Source organism: Chiloscyllium plagiosum, unplaced genomic scaffold (genome assembly GCF_037043375.1).
Source record: "Chiloscyllium plagiosum isolate Xiang-an unplaced genomic scaffold, Cpla_swu_hap1 HiC_scaffold_36, whole genome shotgun sequence".
NCBI lineage: Eukaryota > Metazoa > Chordata > Chondrichthyes > Orectolobiformes > Hemiscylliidae > Chiloscyllium > Chiloscyllium plagiosum.
The window spans coordinates 5077387-5096598 of NW_028270174.1; the positions used below are offsets into that span (position 1 = coordinate 5077387).

Sequence of the window (19212 nt, forward strand, 5' to 3'; positions counted from 1 at the left end):
TCAATGTGCGAAAGAGAGAGAGAGAGAGAGAGAGTGTGAGAGAGAGAGAGAGAGAATGAAAAGAGCTGTACAGCTGGTAGGAAGTTTAACCCTTTGTGATTTGGTTTGAGTGAACATTTGTTTGTTGGTGATTGAATGTTTGTGTTTTATTCCCTGGAGCTTGTGTTCCAGGACTGTTTTCAATCTGATTTTGTTATGGAAACTTAACATGATTTCTTTTAAGGTTAAGGATTCTATTGTGATTATGAAAAAAAAAAGGAATGATAACTCCTGTTCTTTTTACAGATCATGACTGCCTTACTATCAGTTTCTAACTAATCTCTTTTATCTTTACATAAAAGCGATTTATGGAGGACAGTTGAAGTTTCAGTTCAACATTAGATTGTAGTAAAAGCAAAATTCTATGGTTAATATCTGTGACCTTGGATTCAGCCATTGTTCATGCATTAGAAGTTTTTTTTTTAAAATAACTTGAGTAGACAAATTCTTTTAAGGCAAGTTCTGATTATTTTACGACCTATAGTATTGTAATTGAGCAATGATTGGTCAGGACTATTTAAGAAAACTAATTTTGGATCTAAATTAAAGGACTAAAACTGGGTAATTACAGTGAATTGTAAAATTGGGAACTGTATGCATTTTGCATTTTGACTATTAAATACTGAAGAAGTGAACGTAAATATATATAAATATATTTATACGTTAGGAACAGGCTTTGAAGGTTAGTCAAGCAGTAATTGATGAATTGGTGTTTGAAGTTATGGGGAGCTAGAAATATTGCAATATTTCTTTAAAAAAAAGAAAAAGGGGAAAAACGTAACGACTTATCCCCTTTGGGAGGTGCCCATAGGGGACAAAGAGATTGGGTTTGTAAGTGCCCCCCTCACCAATGGGGAGGTCAGAACATTTAAAAAGGAAATGGAGGTCCTGGTTGAGGATCCGGTGGGGTTGTCTGAACAAATTGTTCAATTTTTGGGGCCCAGTCTGTATACCTGGGCTGAATTAATGTCTATTTTGAATATATTATTTACTGGGGAGGAAAGGGGACTTGTACGAGGAACTGCCATTAAAATATGGGACAGGGAACACCCGATTGGAGATGGGGATGCTGGACAGGGAGAGATGAAGTTTCCCCTCAGAAACCCCCAGTGGGAAAACCAAAACCCAGAGCATAGAGAAGAAATGAGGGAATTGAAAGACCTGATTCTAAAAGGAATAAGGGAGGCAGTTCCGAAGTCACAGAATTTGATTAAAGCCTTTGAAATTAGACAGGAGAAAGATGAGACTCCCTCAGCTTTCTTGCAAAGATTAAGGGACTCAATGCGGAAATACTCTGGAATGAACCCTGAGGACCCAGTGGCACAGGGTCTTTTGAAAGTACATTTTGTGACAAGAGCATGGCCAGACATACAGAGAAAGATACAGAAGATAGAAGGATGGAGTGAAAAACCATTAGATGAATTGTTGAGAGAGGCACAGAAAGTGTTTGTAAAGAGGGAGAGGACAAGGGGGAACATTTGATAGAGGGTTTGAGCGACAGGGGCAGAGATGGAAGTCGCTACAGGAAGGATGCTATTATTGTGGAAAGATAGGGCATTTTAAGCGGGAGTATCCTGATCTACAAAGGGAAGAAAAAGGCAATTTCGCTTATGAATTATGATGAAGAATAGGGGTGTCAGGGGTTCCTGCCCTCGGGGGCCCACCAGGAACCCTTGATAAACTTGAAGGTGGGACTGTGTAGGGAGGAGGTAATCTCCCTAGTAGATACGGGGCAGCACGGTCATCGTTGAATTTTAAACCAAAGAAAGTAGAAATGTTTACACGGTCAATTACTGTTTCGGGGGTGAAAGGGGAAGGATTTACTGTTCCAGTATTTGAACCTATGATGATAGAAGGTCCTAAGGATAGGATCACAGGGGAACTGCTGTATATCCCTGATATAGGAAGTAATTTACTGGGGAGAGACCTAATTATCCTTTTAGGACTGGAGATTGAAATTCAGGAAAAAGAATTAGTTGTACAACTGGCAATATTGACAGAGGATGCAGAGAGAGAGATAGACCCTATTGTATGGGCTAGAGAAGGGAATCGTGGAAAACTACAGATCCCTCCCCTTACAATAAATTTAAAACGGAAAGGGGACGTTGTCTGTGAACGACAATATCCTATTTCCATAGAAGGTAAACGAGGACTGCAGCCAGTAATTGAGGGACTGATTAGAGATGGTTTGTTGGAGCCATGTATGTCTCCTTATAATACCCCAATTCTACCAGTGCGGAAATCTGATGGAACTTATCGATTGGTGCAGGATTTGAGAACATTAAATCGGATAGTGCAGGTCAGGCACCCAGTAGTGCCAAACCCCTATATGTTATTAAGTAAGATCCCTCATGATCACAAATGGTTTAGTGTGATAGATTTAAAGGATGCCTTTTGGGCTTGTCCCTTGGCGGAGGAAAGATTTGGGACTATCCCCCTATGAAATCTTATTTGAATTACCTTATCTGGGAACGCAGGGAGAATTGCCAATTCCCGAAACTAAAGATTTGTTTTTAAAGAAGTATATACTGGGCTTGTCCTCCTCTTTATCTTTCCTCAGAAAACAGGGTCTATTGGCACAGACTCCGCCCCTTGAATTTGCTGTTCATCCCATCCAGCCAGGAGATTGGGTCTTAATAAAATCATGGACAGAGACTAAGCTGCAGCCAGACTGGGAAGGGCCGTACCAGGCTCTTTTGACTACCGAAACGGCAATAAGGACGGTGGAGAAAGGCTGGACTCATTATACTCGGATCAAAGGGCCAGTGGACCCTCCAGTTGAGGAAGAAGTCTGGACAGCCGAATCAACGCAAGACCCGCTGAAACTCAGACTAAAGAGACTTTGAGTAATTGACTATACAGTGGCGACGCGAGCGCGGGATTATTTCTGTAAGATTGTATATTAAGCCTTTTTGTGTTCTAGCATAATGATCAGAATACTGGGAATGCTTAGAGTTATGATGCTAGCCCTCTTGGTATTAGGATTTTGTCACATATCATTTTCATATGGATTATTAATGGTTCCTGAGTCTGATAATCCACAAGTAATAGACACTGATATATGTAGCTTAGTAAATTGTGGGAATGTAGCTAATCAGAGACAATACCGCAACTCAGAGATACATCTTAAGTCCTATGGGGATGGCCTCGGGGATGGTACCTGGTATAATGGTCTTGTCACAATACACCGGGCCCCCTTTCAACCAGCACCGATTGTCCCGATAAAAAGTGTAACCCCATATATTTAACGATAAGAAAAACCACATGGCACGGAGCGGTTTTGGGAGGTGGCACTTATGAGGTACAATTAAATGAAACATTTGGGATTGAAATGAAAGCAAATAGGAAGGAGTTTGTGGGCTGTTGTTTTCGAATTAGCATAGGACAGGGAAAAATGGGTAGAATTACTGGGTCATGAGATACAACCTTTCACCCCTCCCAATGATCCTACAGTAGTAAAAATTATAGAGGTAAAGGATTTGAAACAGACCATCGAGATAGAGACTGGGTACGGGGATGCAAATGCCTGGGTTGAATGGGTAAAGTATACTGTAAAAAGTCTGAACAAAAGCAATTGCTATGCATGTGCCTCCGATAGGTCAGTGGCCCAGGTGGTTCCCTTTCCGCTTGGGTGGAAGCGAGACAGGAAGGGCATGAAATGTATGATAGCCCTGTATCAGGATGAGACTGCATGGAATGATAGGAATTGTACCTCCCTATCTCTGATATTCCCTCCCTTGGAGGAGAAAGATGCAAAAGTTCCCCCCACATTTTCCGCCGCAGTTGGAAATCACACGTCATGTGTGCACAAGCGAGGTACGAGTCGGTCGAGAGATTTGGGGGAGCTGAAATTATGTACAGAGATTAAGAATGTTACCGAAACGGAGAAGGGAGGGAACTACTCAGCACTAAAGGTTCCCCGAGCGGATCTGTGGTGGTACTGTGGAGGAAAAATATTGAGACCCACCCTACCTCCGGATTGGAGAGGGATATGCGCAATTGTACAATTGGCAATTCCATTTACCCTGGCATTTGAGAAGGAAAAGATAGTAGGGAAAAAGGGAAGGGGTAAGAGATTACTGTTAGATAATTCTTTTGATGACGGGATTTATCTTGATTCAGTAGGAGTCCCTAGGGGAGTACCTGAATTCAAGGCTCGTAACCAGATTGCAGCAGGCTTTGAGTCAGCTCTCTTTTGGTGGGTAACAATTAATAAAAATGTAGACTGGATAAATTACATTTTTTATAATCAACAGCGATTTATAAAATTATACGAGAGAGGCGGTTAAAGGAATATCAGAACAGCTTGATGCGACAAGTAGGATAGCATGGGAAAATAGAATAGCCCTTGATATGATTTTAGCAGAGAAAGGGGGTGGTGGTTTTTATCCTTACTTCCCTGATAGTAGTAGTCGGGGTATTGGTGGCCATTGGCTGTTGTGTCATACCCTGTATACGAGGGCTCACCCAGAGGCTGATTGAAACAGCCTTGATGAAACGAATGCCCCTGAGGGGAATCAGACAGAGGAACTTTATCAACTAAATAATAAGGAAATGAGTGAGACTAAGATGGATGAAATCTCTGAAATGATGCTTGCGAATTTTGGGAACAATGTTGAAAAAAAAAAGAGACAAAAATGCAGAAGATAACAGATAGTAATGAAAAGAAAAAGGGGAAATTGTGGGATATAAATGAATTAATGTTATTTCTGCAAGTATAAATTCTGATACAGAATAGGAATGAGAAAATACATATTCAGCAAAAAGAAAGGATATGTGAGCATGAGACATGAATACAGAACAATTGTGGATATATGGGCAAACAGGAAAACATCTGTTCTCCTCGCTTGTACAGAGACACAGGAACAAACCCTAATTAAAGAGGTCAAAGTGGCCTCTGGATGGAAATAGATGCTGATAGAAGAAAAGATATGCCTAATCAATAATCTATAATAGACTGACGTCAAACACCCTTATGGGAGTCAGAGATAAGAGTTTGTCACGGACAAAACAGGATAAACAGAAGTTGTGGGATCAGTCTTAAGGAAATGAGTGACGTAAGCGAAGCAGGGAACAAACAATGGAATAAGGAAAAATATGGGGATTCAAACTGTATAAATATCGAGAGTTTGTTGGATTTGGTGTGCATTTTGTCATTACCTTACCTGGTAATGAGACAGGGCACCCACCTATAGGTGTATAAATAAATGGCGGATTCAGATATTTGTCTCGGACTGAAATTATTAAAGTGAGTGAGCTTTTGTTTCTCACACCAGGTACTCCTGTTGCAACGCCAGGAGTCCTCACTCTGGGCCTACTGCAACCAGGAGTCCATGGCTCTGCTGTCAGACCAGGCTGCAGCCGCCATCTTGCCAAGAGTTCCATTCCGGCAGCCTGCCTCTGAAATATCACTTTGCTGGTACAACCGTCTTCAAGTCTGCTGTTGCCTCTATTCACTGGAGGAGCATTGCCACTGCTGCCGCCACCATCCCCGAATATGGGAGGATGTCCCTGTTGCTGCTACCACCGCTGTCTCCAGCCAATGGGAGAAGCTGCCAATCCATGCATGGCCCACTCTAGTTGCCATGCCGATTTCACCAATAAACCCACTCCAAAGCAAAGAAAATAAAAGAAATTAAAGAAAAAGAGAAGTTTTAAAAAAAAAGGGAATAAAGCATGGGAACGAATGAGGCCCAGGCAAAAGCCCACACGCAGCCCTGCTACTCTGCTGCCATCTTCAATCAATTGGGATGTCATGATGAGGTTGTTCAGGATGTTGGTGAGGACTGTTCTGGACCTTTTGTGCAGTTCTAGTCACCCTGCTATAGGAAGGACCTTTATAAGATGGAGATGGTTCAGCAAAAAGTTATTGGGATGTTGCTGGGAATTGAGGGTTTTAGTTATAAGGAGAGGCTAGATTGACTGGGACAATTTTTGCTGGTGCTTAGTATTTTGAGGGATGATTTTCTAGAGATTTATAAAATTATGAGGGATTATAGATAAGGTTAATGGCAAGTATCTTTTCACTAGGGCAGAGGATTTGAAGAGTAGGGGGCATATTTTTAAGGTGAGAGGAGAAAGATTGAAAGACTTTTTTTCACAAAATGGTTTGTGTGTGAAATGAACTTAAATAGGAAGTGTTGGACGCAGGTACAGCTGCAATGTTTAAAAGACGTTTGGATAAGTCTATGAATAAGAAATGTTTGGAGTCATATGGGTCAAGCGCAGGTGGGTGGGATGAGTTAGGGGTTATGGTCAGCATGGACTGGTTGGACCGAAGGGTCAGCTCCATGCTGAATGACTCTCTGACCCTATGATTGGATGTTTGGATCACACATTGCTGAGCACTACCTGAATTATGGAAAGAACATGAAGTTCAAGCTGGAGCAAGGTATTGATCTTCTAGATGAAAACTTTTCAAGTGGATGTAAAAGATCCCATGGCACTATTTTGAAGAGGAGCAGGGAATTATTCTCAATGTCTTGGGTCCAACATTTGTCCCTTAACTAACATCATGAAAAGCACTGTCTGCACCATTTATTGTACTATGGGATTTTTGCACTGTACAGGTTATTTATCATTTCTGTACTCCCAACTGCATAAGCATTTCCAAAATACTTTTTTGGCTCTTTAGTGCTTTGGAGCTCTCTCTCAGGTTGCAAAGACTGCTGAAAGAATCCAAGTCATTTCATATACAATGTTAGTGCAAATCTTTCTTTGTGCATGGACTCTTGCTATGTGTCAACATTGAAATTATAGCTTTTTTTCAAGGGTATGGTCTCCCCAATATTGACATGACTCCTTTTTTTGTCTTTATGATAGAATATTGTTGCAAGCAGTTTTTCAAAAAACTATGCTGTAAGTAGAAACAATGCTGGAGAAACTCAGCACTGAGCCAGTTAGGATTTTTCTTCATTTCATTGAAGAATCATATCAGACCTGAAACTACTGTATTTTTTGCTCCTGATGCTGCCAGACCTGCTGAGTTTCTCCTCTGAGTGTTCTGAGATTGGAATAAGGCTAACATTTTTAGTCTGATATGATTCTTCTTCTTCAAAGATGAGTCAATATCAGACAAAAAACATTAATTCTGTTTCTCTCTCCACAAAAGGCTGCCAAAATTGCAACACTTTGTTATTCATATTTCCAGCATCTGCCGTACTTTTAAATATTTTCTAATCGACCTGTTCAGAGATGTTATGATGTTCCTCTGGGACAGGTGGTAATTGAACCCAGGATTGAAAATGTGTTGCTGGAAAGGCGCAGCAGGTCAGGCAGCATCCAGGGAACAGGAGAATCGACGTTTCGGGCATAAGCCCTTCTTCAGGAATTCCTGAAGAAGGGCTTATGCCCGAAACGTCGATTCTCCTGTTCCCTGGATGCTGCCTGACCTGCTGCGCTTTTCCAGCAACACATTTTCAGCTCTGATCTCCAGCATCTGCAGACCTCACTTTCTCCTCATTGAGCCCAGGATGCCTGGTCTAGAGGTAGGGACATTACCACTTAACCAGACCACCCCCCAAAATAAGCCTTGCATGTTATAGCATTTCAAGTGCTCATGGAAAAAAACTTGTTGAATGGCTTCAATGAGTTTCCTCCCCTACCAGCTTTTTCTTTAGGCAGTTAATCAGGGAAAGAGGTGTATTTTTTTCTGAGGAAGGGTCTCAAGGACTGGAAATGCTAACTTTCCACACATTTTGCGTTTCCCCAGCACTTGTGATTGCGTCCTTGTTGCAGATTTGCAACATGCGCTGTCCATGGAGAAGCGCATTGTCTAAAATGCCATGCAACTTGGGACAAAGTCCCTGGCGCTTTTGCACAGGGCTCGCGGGCACCACGTGCACCGGGAAGGGAGGCGCGGACGAGCACGGCGCGCGCACCTCCCACCTCCCCCACCCCGACCCTCACTGGCGGCGCGCGCGCGCGCCTCCCGCCAACGTTTCTATTGGCCGCCGCTCGGCCGCCTGAGGCCCGGATGTAGGCAGGGGCCGGGCTATAAATAGGAGCGGCGCCGGGGCGGGAGCGCAGAGCGGTTTGAAAATCGGGGCCTGGAGGACACGAGGCGGCGATGGTGAGGGAGCAAAATTTTTTGTAAAATTTAAAAAGAAAACGCATACATAATAAATCCGCAGTTCAAAAGAAAGCAATAATTTCGACGACGGTACAAGCACCGTTTTTTATTCCTAATCTCATCGTATTTTTTTTTAAACCTCAGCTGTTGTTGTTATTCTCTGACAGGCTGGCGGTAAAGCGGGTAAAGACTCCGGCAAGGCGAAGACCAAAGCGGTTTCCCGCTCGCAGCGAGCAGGCCTCCAGGTCAGTGCGATCTCCTCCTCTTCCTTCCCGCTGACTGACTGCGGGAGCGGGCGGCTGCATCAGGGGCCAGCCCCGCGCGACAGAAGTGAATGCGGGCGGGCGCTGCTCACGATATTTCTTAACACGCCCCTCCCCCTCCTCCCCCGGGAACTGGCTGCGGCCGGAAATGAGTCTCTTCACACCCCCCGACACATAAATATATTGTTTCACGTCGCGGGCTTTCGGTTGTTTTCCTGACCGCCGTCTTGGTTTTTTTTTCTGACCTCCTTTTATTTCCGCAGTTCCCGGTCGGTCGCATCCACAGGCACCTGAAGTCCAGGACTACCAGCCACGGGCGGGTGGGCGCCACGGCGGCGGTTTACAGCGCGGCCATCCTGGAGTATCTGACGGCCGAGGTGAGTGTGGGGGTTGGGGAGCGCTATAGGCCGCGGCTCCATGGACGCGAGGTCCGTCGCCGGAAAGGTTCCGGGCTGCTGGCGCCTGGTGTGGGTCGAGGACAGCGTTCCGGCTTGGGTTGTGGTGCTGAATGGAAGGTTCCGGTAGTCATCACCTTGTCCCTTGTTGAGGTTTAAGGATAAATCAGACGTATCTAATTAACTGCGGAACGACCATGCCTTATCTGCTTTAGGATTCTCTTGTGTCTACATTCCGGTTCAGCTGTATATGTTTACTTTGATTCGGGCTTGTTTTTCATGCCCTTTGGGAGTGGTATTTTATTTATAGCAGCTGGTAGTCTAGTTGCATTTCGAACTTTTGGATTTGTGTTTTTTTTAAAAAATCCCCACCATTGGTTGACTCTTCTGAAGTTCCGTCATCCTTGGTCCCTACCCCTCTCGACAACTAATCTCAGTTTTGAGTTTTCACTGACTCCTTCGGTGAAAAATGCATTGAGGGTTGCACATTAATTTCTTTCTCTCCAGATGTTGCCTGCTGCGTTTCTCTGGCAATTTGTTTTATTACCTTGTATTTGATTTCAATGTTATGACTCTGATTATGCCCTTCACTTGATTGTATTCAATTAGATCAGTTCTTAGCCACGAGACTCTATATTTTATTTCTTCTGGTTTGCCTTTCTGCTAGGTACTAGAGCTTGCAGGAAATGCATCCAAAGACTTGAAGGTAAAGCGCATTACTCCTCGCCACTTGCAACTTGCCATTCGTGGTGATGAAGAGTTGGATTCCTTAATCAAGGCTACAATTGCTGGTGGTGGTGAGTTAACGTTTTTAAATCATAACTCCCTGAAAGTGAATTTATAGATAGATATAGGATAGTGAAGAAGACATGTGGCATGCTTTCCTTTTGTTGGTCAGCATCGTGTGTAGAGGTCATGTTGTGACTGCACAGGACACCTTTACAATACTGTGCAGTTCTGCTCTCCCTCTTATCAGAAAGATGCTGTGACACTTGAAAAGTAAATAGAAACTATAAAGATTTTGTCTGGTTGGAGGTTGAGTTGTAGGGAGAGGCTGAGGCCAACTTCCCTGGAGTGTTGGAAGCTGAGGGATGACCTTGTAGTGGTTCACAAAATCATAACTGTTATGGATAGGGTAAATAGACAGGTCTTTTCCCTTGGGTCGGGAAGTCCAAAATAAGAGGGCTTAGGTTTAAGGTGAGAGGATACCTAAGGGCTACTTTCAAGCAGAGTGGTGCATGTATGGAATGAGAGAAAATGGTTGATGCTGGTACAGTTACAACACTTGAAAGGTTTCTGGATGGGTACATAAGTAGGATGGGTTTAAGAGTGATATGGGACTAGATTGATTGGTATTTGGTTAGCATGGGCTTGTTGGATGCAAGGGTCAGTTTCTATGCTGTACACCTGTCGCTGTTCACTTGGGTATTTGAATTTTTTGCTCCTCTTTCCCCTTCCCTGCAAAACCTTATGCTTCCAGACTGTCCTCACTGCTCACTTATCTTGTATTCCAGGAGTCATTCCTCACATTCATAAATCCCTGATTGGCAAAAAAGGACAACAGAAGACTGTTTGATAATGGAAACTTCCTTTTTGGTTCGTTATACTCAGGACTCCATCTCCAAATAATCAGATGTAGAAAGTTGGAGGAATCTGACTGGAAAGACACTGGACTTCTGAAATGTGATTGCATAGACATTTTTATCTCAATAGTATTCGGGGAGGGGTCTTTTTAAAATAAAGCTCAATCAAACTTCCGTGTGCACTAGTCTGGGAAAGCCAAATCTGGGACCATATCCTCCAAGGTGGGACTGTATCTAGGTGACCTGGATTTGTTTCCTGGTTACTGCCTTTTCATAGCATCCCTGTTGCAGTGTTTTAAATGCAGGAAGAGCTCACTGCTTGTATGACTTTTATTTTTGAAGTAGATTTAAATCCAGATGGTTTGTTCTGACTGTTTGTTCTGTCTATTGGTGTATGAAGTTTTCAATAAAATGTATTAAAAGCTGTCTAGTGTTTTGTTGTTTTTTGAGAATGCAAGAGTTCTGCGGTTAACCATGGAAATGAAGTTTGCCCAGCAATAAAGACTATCTTGTCTGGGTTGAATGGTGCAGCAGCTGTTGGATGGAGAGAAAAGAGCTGACGTTTTGAGTCTACCTGACCCTTTGTCAAAGCTTTGACAAAGGGTCATTTAGACTCTAAGTCAGCGCTCTCCTTACAGATGCTGCCAGACCTGCTGAGATTTTCCAGCATTTTCTCTTTTGGTTTCAGAATCCAGCATCTGCAGTGATTTGCTTTTATCCAACTATTGCATGGTATTTACTGTTCAACTTCCCTGGGGGTGGAACCTGACTTGCCCAGTGTGTGGGGGGGGGAGAATTGTGTTGCAATGGCAACTCACTCTCTTGGCTCCTTCATAATTTGCCATGTTCTGCCTGTTAATTACTTAACTAACATGCAAAGAATTTTTCCTCAATTTGCCCTGTAGATGCTTTGACTAGTTTCTTTGCCTTTGTCCTGAAACTATCTCTCGAATGTGAATTTTTTTTCCTTCCATATGGTCCCCATCAAACAGCTCGTACTCTTTTTACTCCAAACCAATCATAGTCAAAGACCTCCTATCTGTTTGTTTTTTTTCCAAGGCTGTAACAAGATAATTTAGTTTCTTCAGAGGTTGGTGATGAGTTACTACACTGGTGAAATTCAAGTATGGGTGTTTGTAATCATGGGAATAACTTCAATACACTGAAATGTAGCTGGATTAAGATGTCAAAGTTTGTCATCAAGTCTGTACTAGACAGTGAGCAGTTGAATGTAAGTATGAATACCAGGATTGCAAATGAAATCAGTGAAACTTTGTTTACTTTCTGCTTGTTTGTCTTGCATCAGAACATTAATTTATTCTAGTTAGCATTTGTATGAAAGGCCACTGTTCAAAGTGTCTTACTGTTGATTGACTTAACCCTGGGAGGCTTGTTAAGGTGGACAACTTCATTTCTTTTGATCATCTCTGGGATTCGGAGTCCAGAACTGGAGGGCAAAATTTTGAGTAGAAAGATATAAATGGGACCTGAGGGATGATATTTCCACATGGTTCATCTGTGGAATGGTGGTAGATCTAGATATGCATCTAGACATATATACTGTTAAGGATTGAGATGGATATGGGCCAAATGCAGACAAGTGGGGCTCGCTTGGGAAATGTCAGTATGGATGAGTTGGACTGAAGGGTATGTTCCCATGCTGTCTGTCTATACTGAGATGACTATTCAAGTCCTCACAACAGGTAATGGACCAAATGCTGGAAAATGGAGCTAGTTAGATTTAGTTTTTGTGCAGACTTTGGGTTGTGGGGCCTCTTCTGAACTGAGATTTTCATTTGAAATAAAAGCTGTCTGCGTGATTAAGATCAGTGACCTCAAGTGCATCTTAGAAAATATTTGTAAAAGGGAATTTTTGTTCTTATTCCTAAATTCCTTGTGTGGTGCCTACATTTTTTGAGGCAAAAGTGAGGACTGCAGATGCTGGTGAGTCAGTTGAAATCCATGGTATTAGAAAAAGTAGAGTGGGTCAGGCACCTAAGGAGCAGGAGAGTTGGCCTTTCAGGCATATGCAGGAATTCCTTTTTAGGTGCACCCTTTAGATAACTTAAAACTGGTTCAAAGATGAATGTTTTGTGAGTTGGTGTAAGATTTGTAGGAATCATATGGGTCACCTTTTAGAGATGTTTAATCTTAATACACTTTATAAAACATTTTCATATACAATATCTCCTTTGGCTAAAAGGCTGACCCTTAATTTTGTCATAGTGCCTTTCAGTACTGCACTTGCAAGAAGATTTGCAATTTACGTGTTCACTTTGTCTAAACCATATAGGATCTTTGTCAATAAAGTCACTGAAATTTAGAAGAACAAGCCCTAGCTGTCCACACTGACCGCTCGTTCATTTCAGGTATAGCTACAGGGTATAGCCTTTTATAGCAAGTTTCAAACCCATGATCGCTAGCACCTAGAATGGAAAGGGCAGTAAAAGGGTGGGAACATCACCACCTGCAAGTCTCCCTGAATACGCTATTGTCACAGAGATATGTTGTCACTTTTTTCACCTTGACTGTGTCCTAAGTGTGGAACTCCCCTCCTAATGGTACTGGGTGTGTAAACCCCCAAACATGGGTACAAGAAGGGAGTCCACTCACTTTTCCAAGTCATTTAAGGATGGGTAATAAATGCTGATTGACATCTTTATTCCATGAATGAATTTAAAAAAACTTTGTTTCACCTGTGACATCTATACACTATTACTGTACCATTACGAGGCAGAAGGTATGAATCTTTTATATTTGGGGTTGTTCACAGCATTTATCAAACCTTTGCTGGGATCAGTTCATTGTTTCTAGTCCTCTAAAATAATTCCACATTTTGAGAAATTTCATCTACTAAGCACACTCAAAACCCATATGCATGTAAAATTAGTTTCCTATAGAAACTTACATCAGGTCATTTGGCCTTGTGTGTGAGATAGCTCTGTGGAAGAACTATTCTAAGCCCCCCAGGCTTTTCTCCCATATCACTACAAAATTAGTCCCCTCCACGTCCAATTTCCTTTGAAAGTTTTCATGTGGAAGCTTGACTTTTAACACCCTTTCAGGTTGTGAATTACAGAATGTAGATTAGATTACATTACATTACAGTGTGGAAACAGGCCCTTCGGCCCAATAAGTCCACACCGACCTGCCGAAGCGAAACCCACCCATACTCCTACATTTACCCCTTACCTAACACTTCGGGCAACTTAGTATGGCCAATTCACCTGACCCTGCACATCTTTGGACTGTGGGAGGAAACCGGAGCACCCGGAGGAAACCCACGCAGACACGGGGAGAACGTGCAAACTCCACACAGTCAGTCGCCTGAGGCGGGAATTGAACCCGGGTCTCTAGCGCTGTGAGGCAGCAGTGCTAACCACTGTGCCACCATGCTGCCCCCTTTGAAGAAAATGCTCTTTTCCAGTCAGTTTTATTTCTGTTTTAGATCTATAAGCCCTGATAACTAACTGACAGTTTCTTGACACTTAGTCTGGCTAAAAGCAACTTTAATTACTTTTTTTGCAAAACTTTGTTCTTACATTTCTTTCCTCCTGTGGTTCGTTCTTTTCACCCCCCCAATTGTGTACCACTTGCATCAAAAAATTTTAAATTTCATGCAAGTTACTTTATAAAAGAATATTGGCATTTATTTCAGATCAATGGCCTCTTTTTTTTCAAGTCACAGCCCCAGCCAGACAGCAGCTGATAAGAGGAATACCGTTCTGGTCAATGCCCAATCTCTGGTTATTAACCCCCAAACTCTGATTTAAAAAAAAAAATTCAGAAAAACAACTGCACAGCTGCATATTGTGATGCCTGAGACGACGACTTTATGGACAAAAAATTGTCTCAAGCAGATCCTGCAAGCATTAGAAACAACTTTGGTAGGTAAAGGAATATTTACCACTTCCAAAGTGGAAGACAAAGTTAAAAATCACAAAACCAGGTTATAGTCCAACAGGTTTAATGGGAAGCACTAGCTTTTGGAGCGACGCTCCTTCATCATGTGGTTGTGGAGTACACAATTCTAAGACACAGAATTTATAGCAAATGTTCACAGTGCGATGTAACTGAAATTATACATTGAAAAATAACTTGATTGTTAAGTCTCTCATCTGTTAGAATGACCATGTTACTTTCACTTCTTTCATATGTAAATCACAAAACCTTTTCTAAAAGTTAAATACTCAGGTTAACTTTAATAATTGGTGTCAGCCCACATAATATATTGAAGGTGTTAGCCCCCTGTATGCTGTTGTTTGTGCCATAATGTTTAGACTGATTCTAATCTAAAAAATGAGTTAACAGAGTCTTACAAGGATTCATGCAGTTTTTGAGCAAAGTACAATGTAACCCTGCAAGTACAAATTCACCCCACAAACGTGTATGTGTGCATATGGGTTTGTGTATGTGTCTGGGGTGGGGTGTTGTGAGTGTCTGTGAGAGAGAGTGTATCTTTGTGTATGTGAGTGTAAAGGTGTCTTAAGTCTGTGAGAGGGTGTGCATGTGAGAATGTGTGTAAGAGTGTCTGTGCGTGTGTATAGTGCAATGGTGGTCACCTGTAGTGTGACATGAACCCAAGATCCCGGTTGAGACCCTATCAGCCTCTGCTCGGCCACTTTTCGTTGCTGCCTGTCCCGAAGTCCACCTTGGAGGATGGTCACCCGAAGGTCCGAGGCTGAATGTCCTGGACCACTGAAGTGTTCCCCAACTGGGAGGGAACCCTCCTGTCTGTTGATTGTTGTGCGGTGCCCATTCATCCGTTGTCGTAGCCTCTGCTCGGTTTCACCTATTTTCACCAATGTATCATGCTAAACAGACAAGTGGGTATCAGGATGCATCAAGACTGAACTTATATTAGAAAGTCATTCTGCGTGTTTCAGATGTACAGTCACCTAATGGTTATACAGTGGTCTAATAACAATCTAGGGATTTGAACTAATGTTGTGGTTCTGTTCGCCGAGCTGGAAGTTTTTGTTGCAAACGTTTCGTCCCCTGGCTAGGCGACATCATCAGTGCTTGGGAGCCTCCTGCGAAGCGCTTTGATGTTTCCTCCGGTGTTTATAGTGGTCTGTCCCTGCCGCTTCCAGTTGTCAGTTTCAGCTGTCCGCTGTAGTGGTTGGTATATTGGGTCCAGGTCGATGTGTTTGTTGATGGAGTTTGTGGATGAATGCCATGCCTCTAGGAATTCCCTGGCTGTTCTCTGTCTGGCTTGCCCTATGATAGTAGTGTTGTCCCAGTCGAATTCATGTTGCTTGTTGTCTGCGTGTGTGGCTACTAAGGATAGCTGGTCGTGTCGTTAGGGATTAAATAGGGCAAAAAGCTAGTATTAGTAATGGAGACATTGAAACCCATGTGGTTCACTAGTGTACTTTTGGGAAGGAAATCTGCCATCCATACACGGTCTTGCATTTGACTCCATACTCACAGCAATATTATTCAAAACAGTATCACTACTCCCAGTAGTGTTGCCATCACGTCTCTTGACCTTCCCACTTCTAAACTGTCAAACTGCGTGTCCAACATCCAATACTGAAGGACAAGAAATTTCTTTCACCTGAGGAACAGGAATAGATCATTCAGCCCCTAAAGCTTGTTCGATTGCTGAATGAAATCATGGCTGATTTGTGACCTAACTTCATATATCTGCCTTTTGCCAATATCTCTTAATTCCTTCGCTCAACAAAAAATTATGTCAAATTTAAAATGCGTCATATAAAACAAAAATTGGTGGTAAAACCCAGCAGGTCAAGCATAATCCATGGAGAGAGTAAAAGGGTTAATGTTGCAGATTGAGGTGATCTGTAGACTGGCTGCAATATTGGTGTTCTGTTTGTCCTGAGATGAATTTGTGCCAGCACTAAAACCTAAAAAGTACTGCAGAAGAAATGTTCCTGGATCGGAGAATGTGTAAAATCCATACAGGTGGAGGCAAGAAATAAGGAGATGAAATCACTGGAAATCACATAGTCCACCTAACAGTCGCAGTATTGTAAGTCAGATAATAAATCAGGAGACTTCTGAGCTTTTCAAAAAAGGTAGTACATTAACATGAGTGACTTTAATCTTCATGCAGGTTTGAAAAATCAAATTGGCAGAGGTAACCATGAGGATTAACTCATAGTGTTTTTGGAACTGTTTCCCAGATCAATACGTTGCAGATCCCAATCAGGGATCAAACTATTTGGATCTGGTGACATGTAATATTGCAGATTTAATAAATGATCTAGGAGTAAAAGAAACCATTGGATACAGTTACCATAACATGGTAGAATTTAGGATTCAGTTTGAGAGTGAGAAAATTGGGTCAGAGTCAACTGTGGTATGCTTAGATAAGGGTAATTATAAGGGAATGAGAGCAGAGTTTGGAATGACCTCAAGCTTACAGAGGATACAACGTTTGAGAAAAGCCTGAGATGTATTGGAATAGTTAAGTCGAGGGGTGACAAAGACAGAAAGCTTCTGTAGCATATAGATGCAGACTTGGGTTATGTCAAGGAGGTGATAATAGGCAGTCCACAAGCAGAAGTCAGCCATTTGGCCTATTGTATCTGCTCTGACATTCAGTTAGATCAAGTTAGCTAATCTGACAATCTTCAACTCCACTTTCTTGCCTTTTCCCAATAACCTTGACTCCCCTACTAATTAAAAATCTGCCTATTTCAGTCTTAAGTATACTTAATAACCCAGCCTTGACAGTCCTCTGTAGTAAAAAAATTCACAGATTCACTACCTCCTGAGAGAAGGAATTCCTCCTCGTCTCTGTTTTAAATGGGTGACCCCTTATTCTGAGATTATGATTTTGGTTGTCTTTTGTTGGTTGTTAAAACTTCCATTGATTGTTGCTCTATTGCATTTTTTTTTTCAATTTGTCGCTATCCTTTACTTCCTTGGTTAACTATGGTTGGCTTATCCCCTTCCTAAAATCTTTCTTCCTCATTGGGATATATCATTTTCTTAAACACCTGCCATTGTTCATCAATTATCTTCTCTAATAAACTCCTTTCCCAGTCCACTCCAGCAAACTCTGTCCTCATGTCTTTGTAATTACCCTTATCTAAGCAGCTGTTTCTAACCCAATTTTCTCACGCTCAAACTGAATCCTAAATTCTACCATATTATGGTAACTGTATCCAATGGTTTCTTTTACTCCTAGATCATTTATTAAATTTGCAATATTACATGTCACCGGATCCAAATAACTTTGTCCCTGATTGCGATCTGCAACATATTGATCTGGGAAACAAAAAAACTATGAGTTAATCCTCATGGTCACCTCTGCCAATTTGATTTTTCAAACCTGCATGAAGATTAAAATCACTCATGTTAATGTACTACCTTTTTTGAAAAGCTCAGAATTCTCCTGGTTTATTATCTGACTTACAATATTGCGACTGTTAGGTGGACTATAAGTGATTTCCAGTGATTTCATCTCCTTATTTCTTGCCTCCACCTGTATGGATTTTACACATTCCCCGATCCAGGATCATTTCTTCTGCAGTACTTTTTAGGTTTTCGTGCTGGCGTAAATTTGAGGTGAAAACCCAACTCAGGACAAACAGAACCCCAACAGTGCAGCCAGTCTACAGATCACCTCAATCTATAACATTAACCCTTTTACTCTCTCCATGGATTGTGTTTGACCTGCTGGGTTTTACCACCAATTTTTGTTTTATATGACGGATTTTAAATCTGACACAATTTTTTGTTCAGCAAAGAATTTAAGGGATATTGGCCAAAGGCAGATATATGAAGTTAGGTCACAGATCAGCCATGATTTTGTTCAATGATGGAACAGGGTTTGGGGGCTGAATGATCTATTCCTATTCCTATGAATGAAGTTCCTCGGGGAAAGAAATTTCTTGTTCTTCAGTACTGGATGCTGGACACGCAGTTTGACAGTTTAGAAGTGGGAAGGTCAAGAGACGTAGCAATACAGAGTGGATGTTGAGAACATTAATGGGAAAAGTGATACCATGTTTATGAATAATATTGCTGTGAATATTATGGTTTCTGAGGAAGGGTCACTGGACCCAAAGCCTTTAACTTTGATTTCTCTGCACAGATACTGCCAGACCTGCTGAGCTTTTCCAGCAACTTTTGTTTTTGTACCTGATTTGCAGCATCTGCAGGTCTTTAATTTGTTACAGTATAACAGGTTTATTTGAAATCTTTCGGAGCACTGCTCCTTCATCAGGTTTCACCACGAAGGCTTGTGATTTTGAATAAACCTGTTGGACTATATCCTGGTGTCATGTAGCTTCTGGCTTTGTTCACCCCAGTCCAACACCTCCACATCTTCACTCAGACAGGGTTTGAGCCACATCAGGAGGATATTGTATTGTGTAATAATTTGGAGGTGCTGGTGTTGTACTGGGGTGGACAAAATTAAAAATCACACAACACCAGTTTATAGTCCAACAGGTTTGTTTGGAAGCACTAGCTTTTGGAGCACTGCTCCTTTATCAACCACCTGATGATGGAGCAGCCCTCCGAAAGCTAGTGCTTCCAAATAAACCTGTTGGACAATAACTTGGTGTTGTGTGATTTTTAACTTTGCATTATTGTAAAGGAACATGAGATCTTAAGGAGATATGAGGACAGTTGGTGTCGTGTGGCTTCTGACTTTGTTTTAGTAAATGCTGCCATTAAATGTTTTGGGATCTTTAAGATAAACTAAATAAGTTAAAGGCGCTCTACAAATGCAGCTTATTGTTGGCCTCAAGGCGGGTCCAACAGATAAGCCAGGGCTGTCATTGGTTCAAAGAGACTGACGATTCCTAACTTACATTTCGCCACCAAGTGGTGTTTTTTTTATTATAAGAAATGTTTTTTCATTATAAAGCCGAGCAGTAACG

The 19212-nt window shown here is 42.0% G+C and overlaps 1 protein-coding gene across 1 annotated transcript; it reads left to right on the plus strand.

Annotated features, from left to right (window-relative positions):
* Positions 1-8034: 8034 nt before the first annotated feature.
* On the plus strand, positions 8035-10777 carry LOC122539293 (histone H2A.Z). Its single transcript, XM_043673987.2, has 5 exons — positions 8035-8110; positions 8278-8355; positions 8637-8750; positions 9436-9565; positions 10283-10777. Exons 1-5 carry the CDS (start codon positions 8108-8110, stop codon positions 10342-10344), a joined length of 387 nt encoding a protein of 128 aa, XP_043529922.1. The 5' UTR covers positions 8035-8107; the 3' UTR covers positions 10345-10777.
* The last annotated feature ends 8435 nt before the right edge of the window (positions 10778-19212 follow it).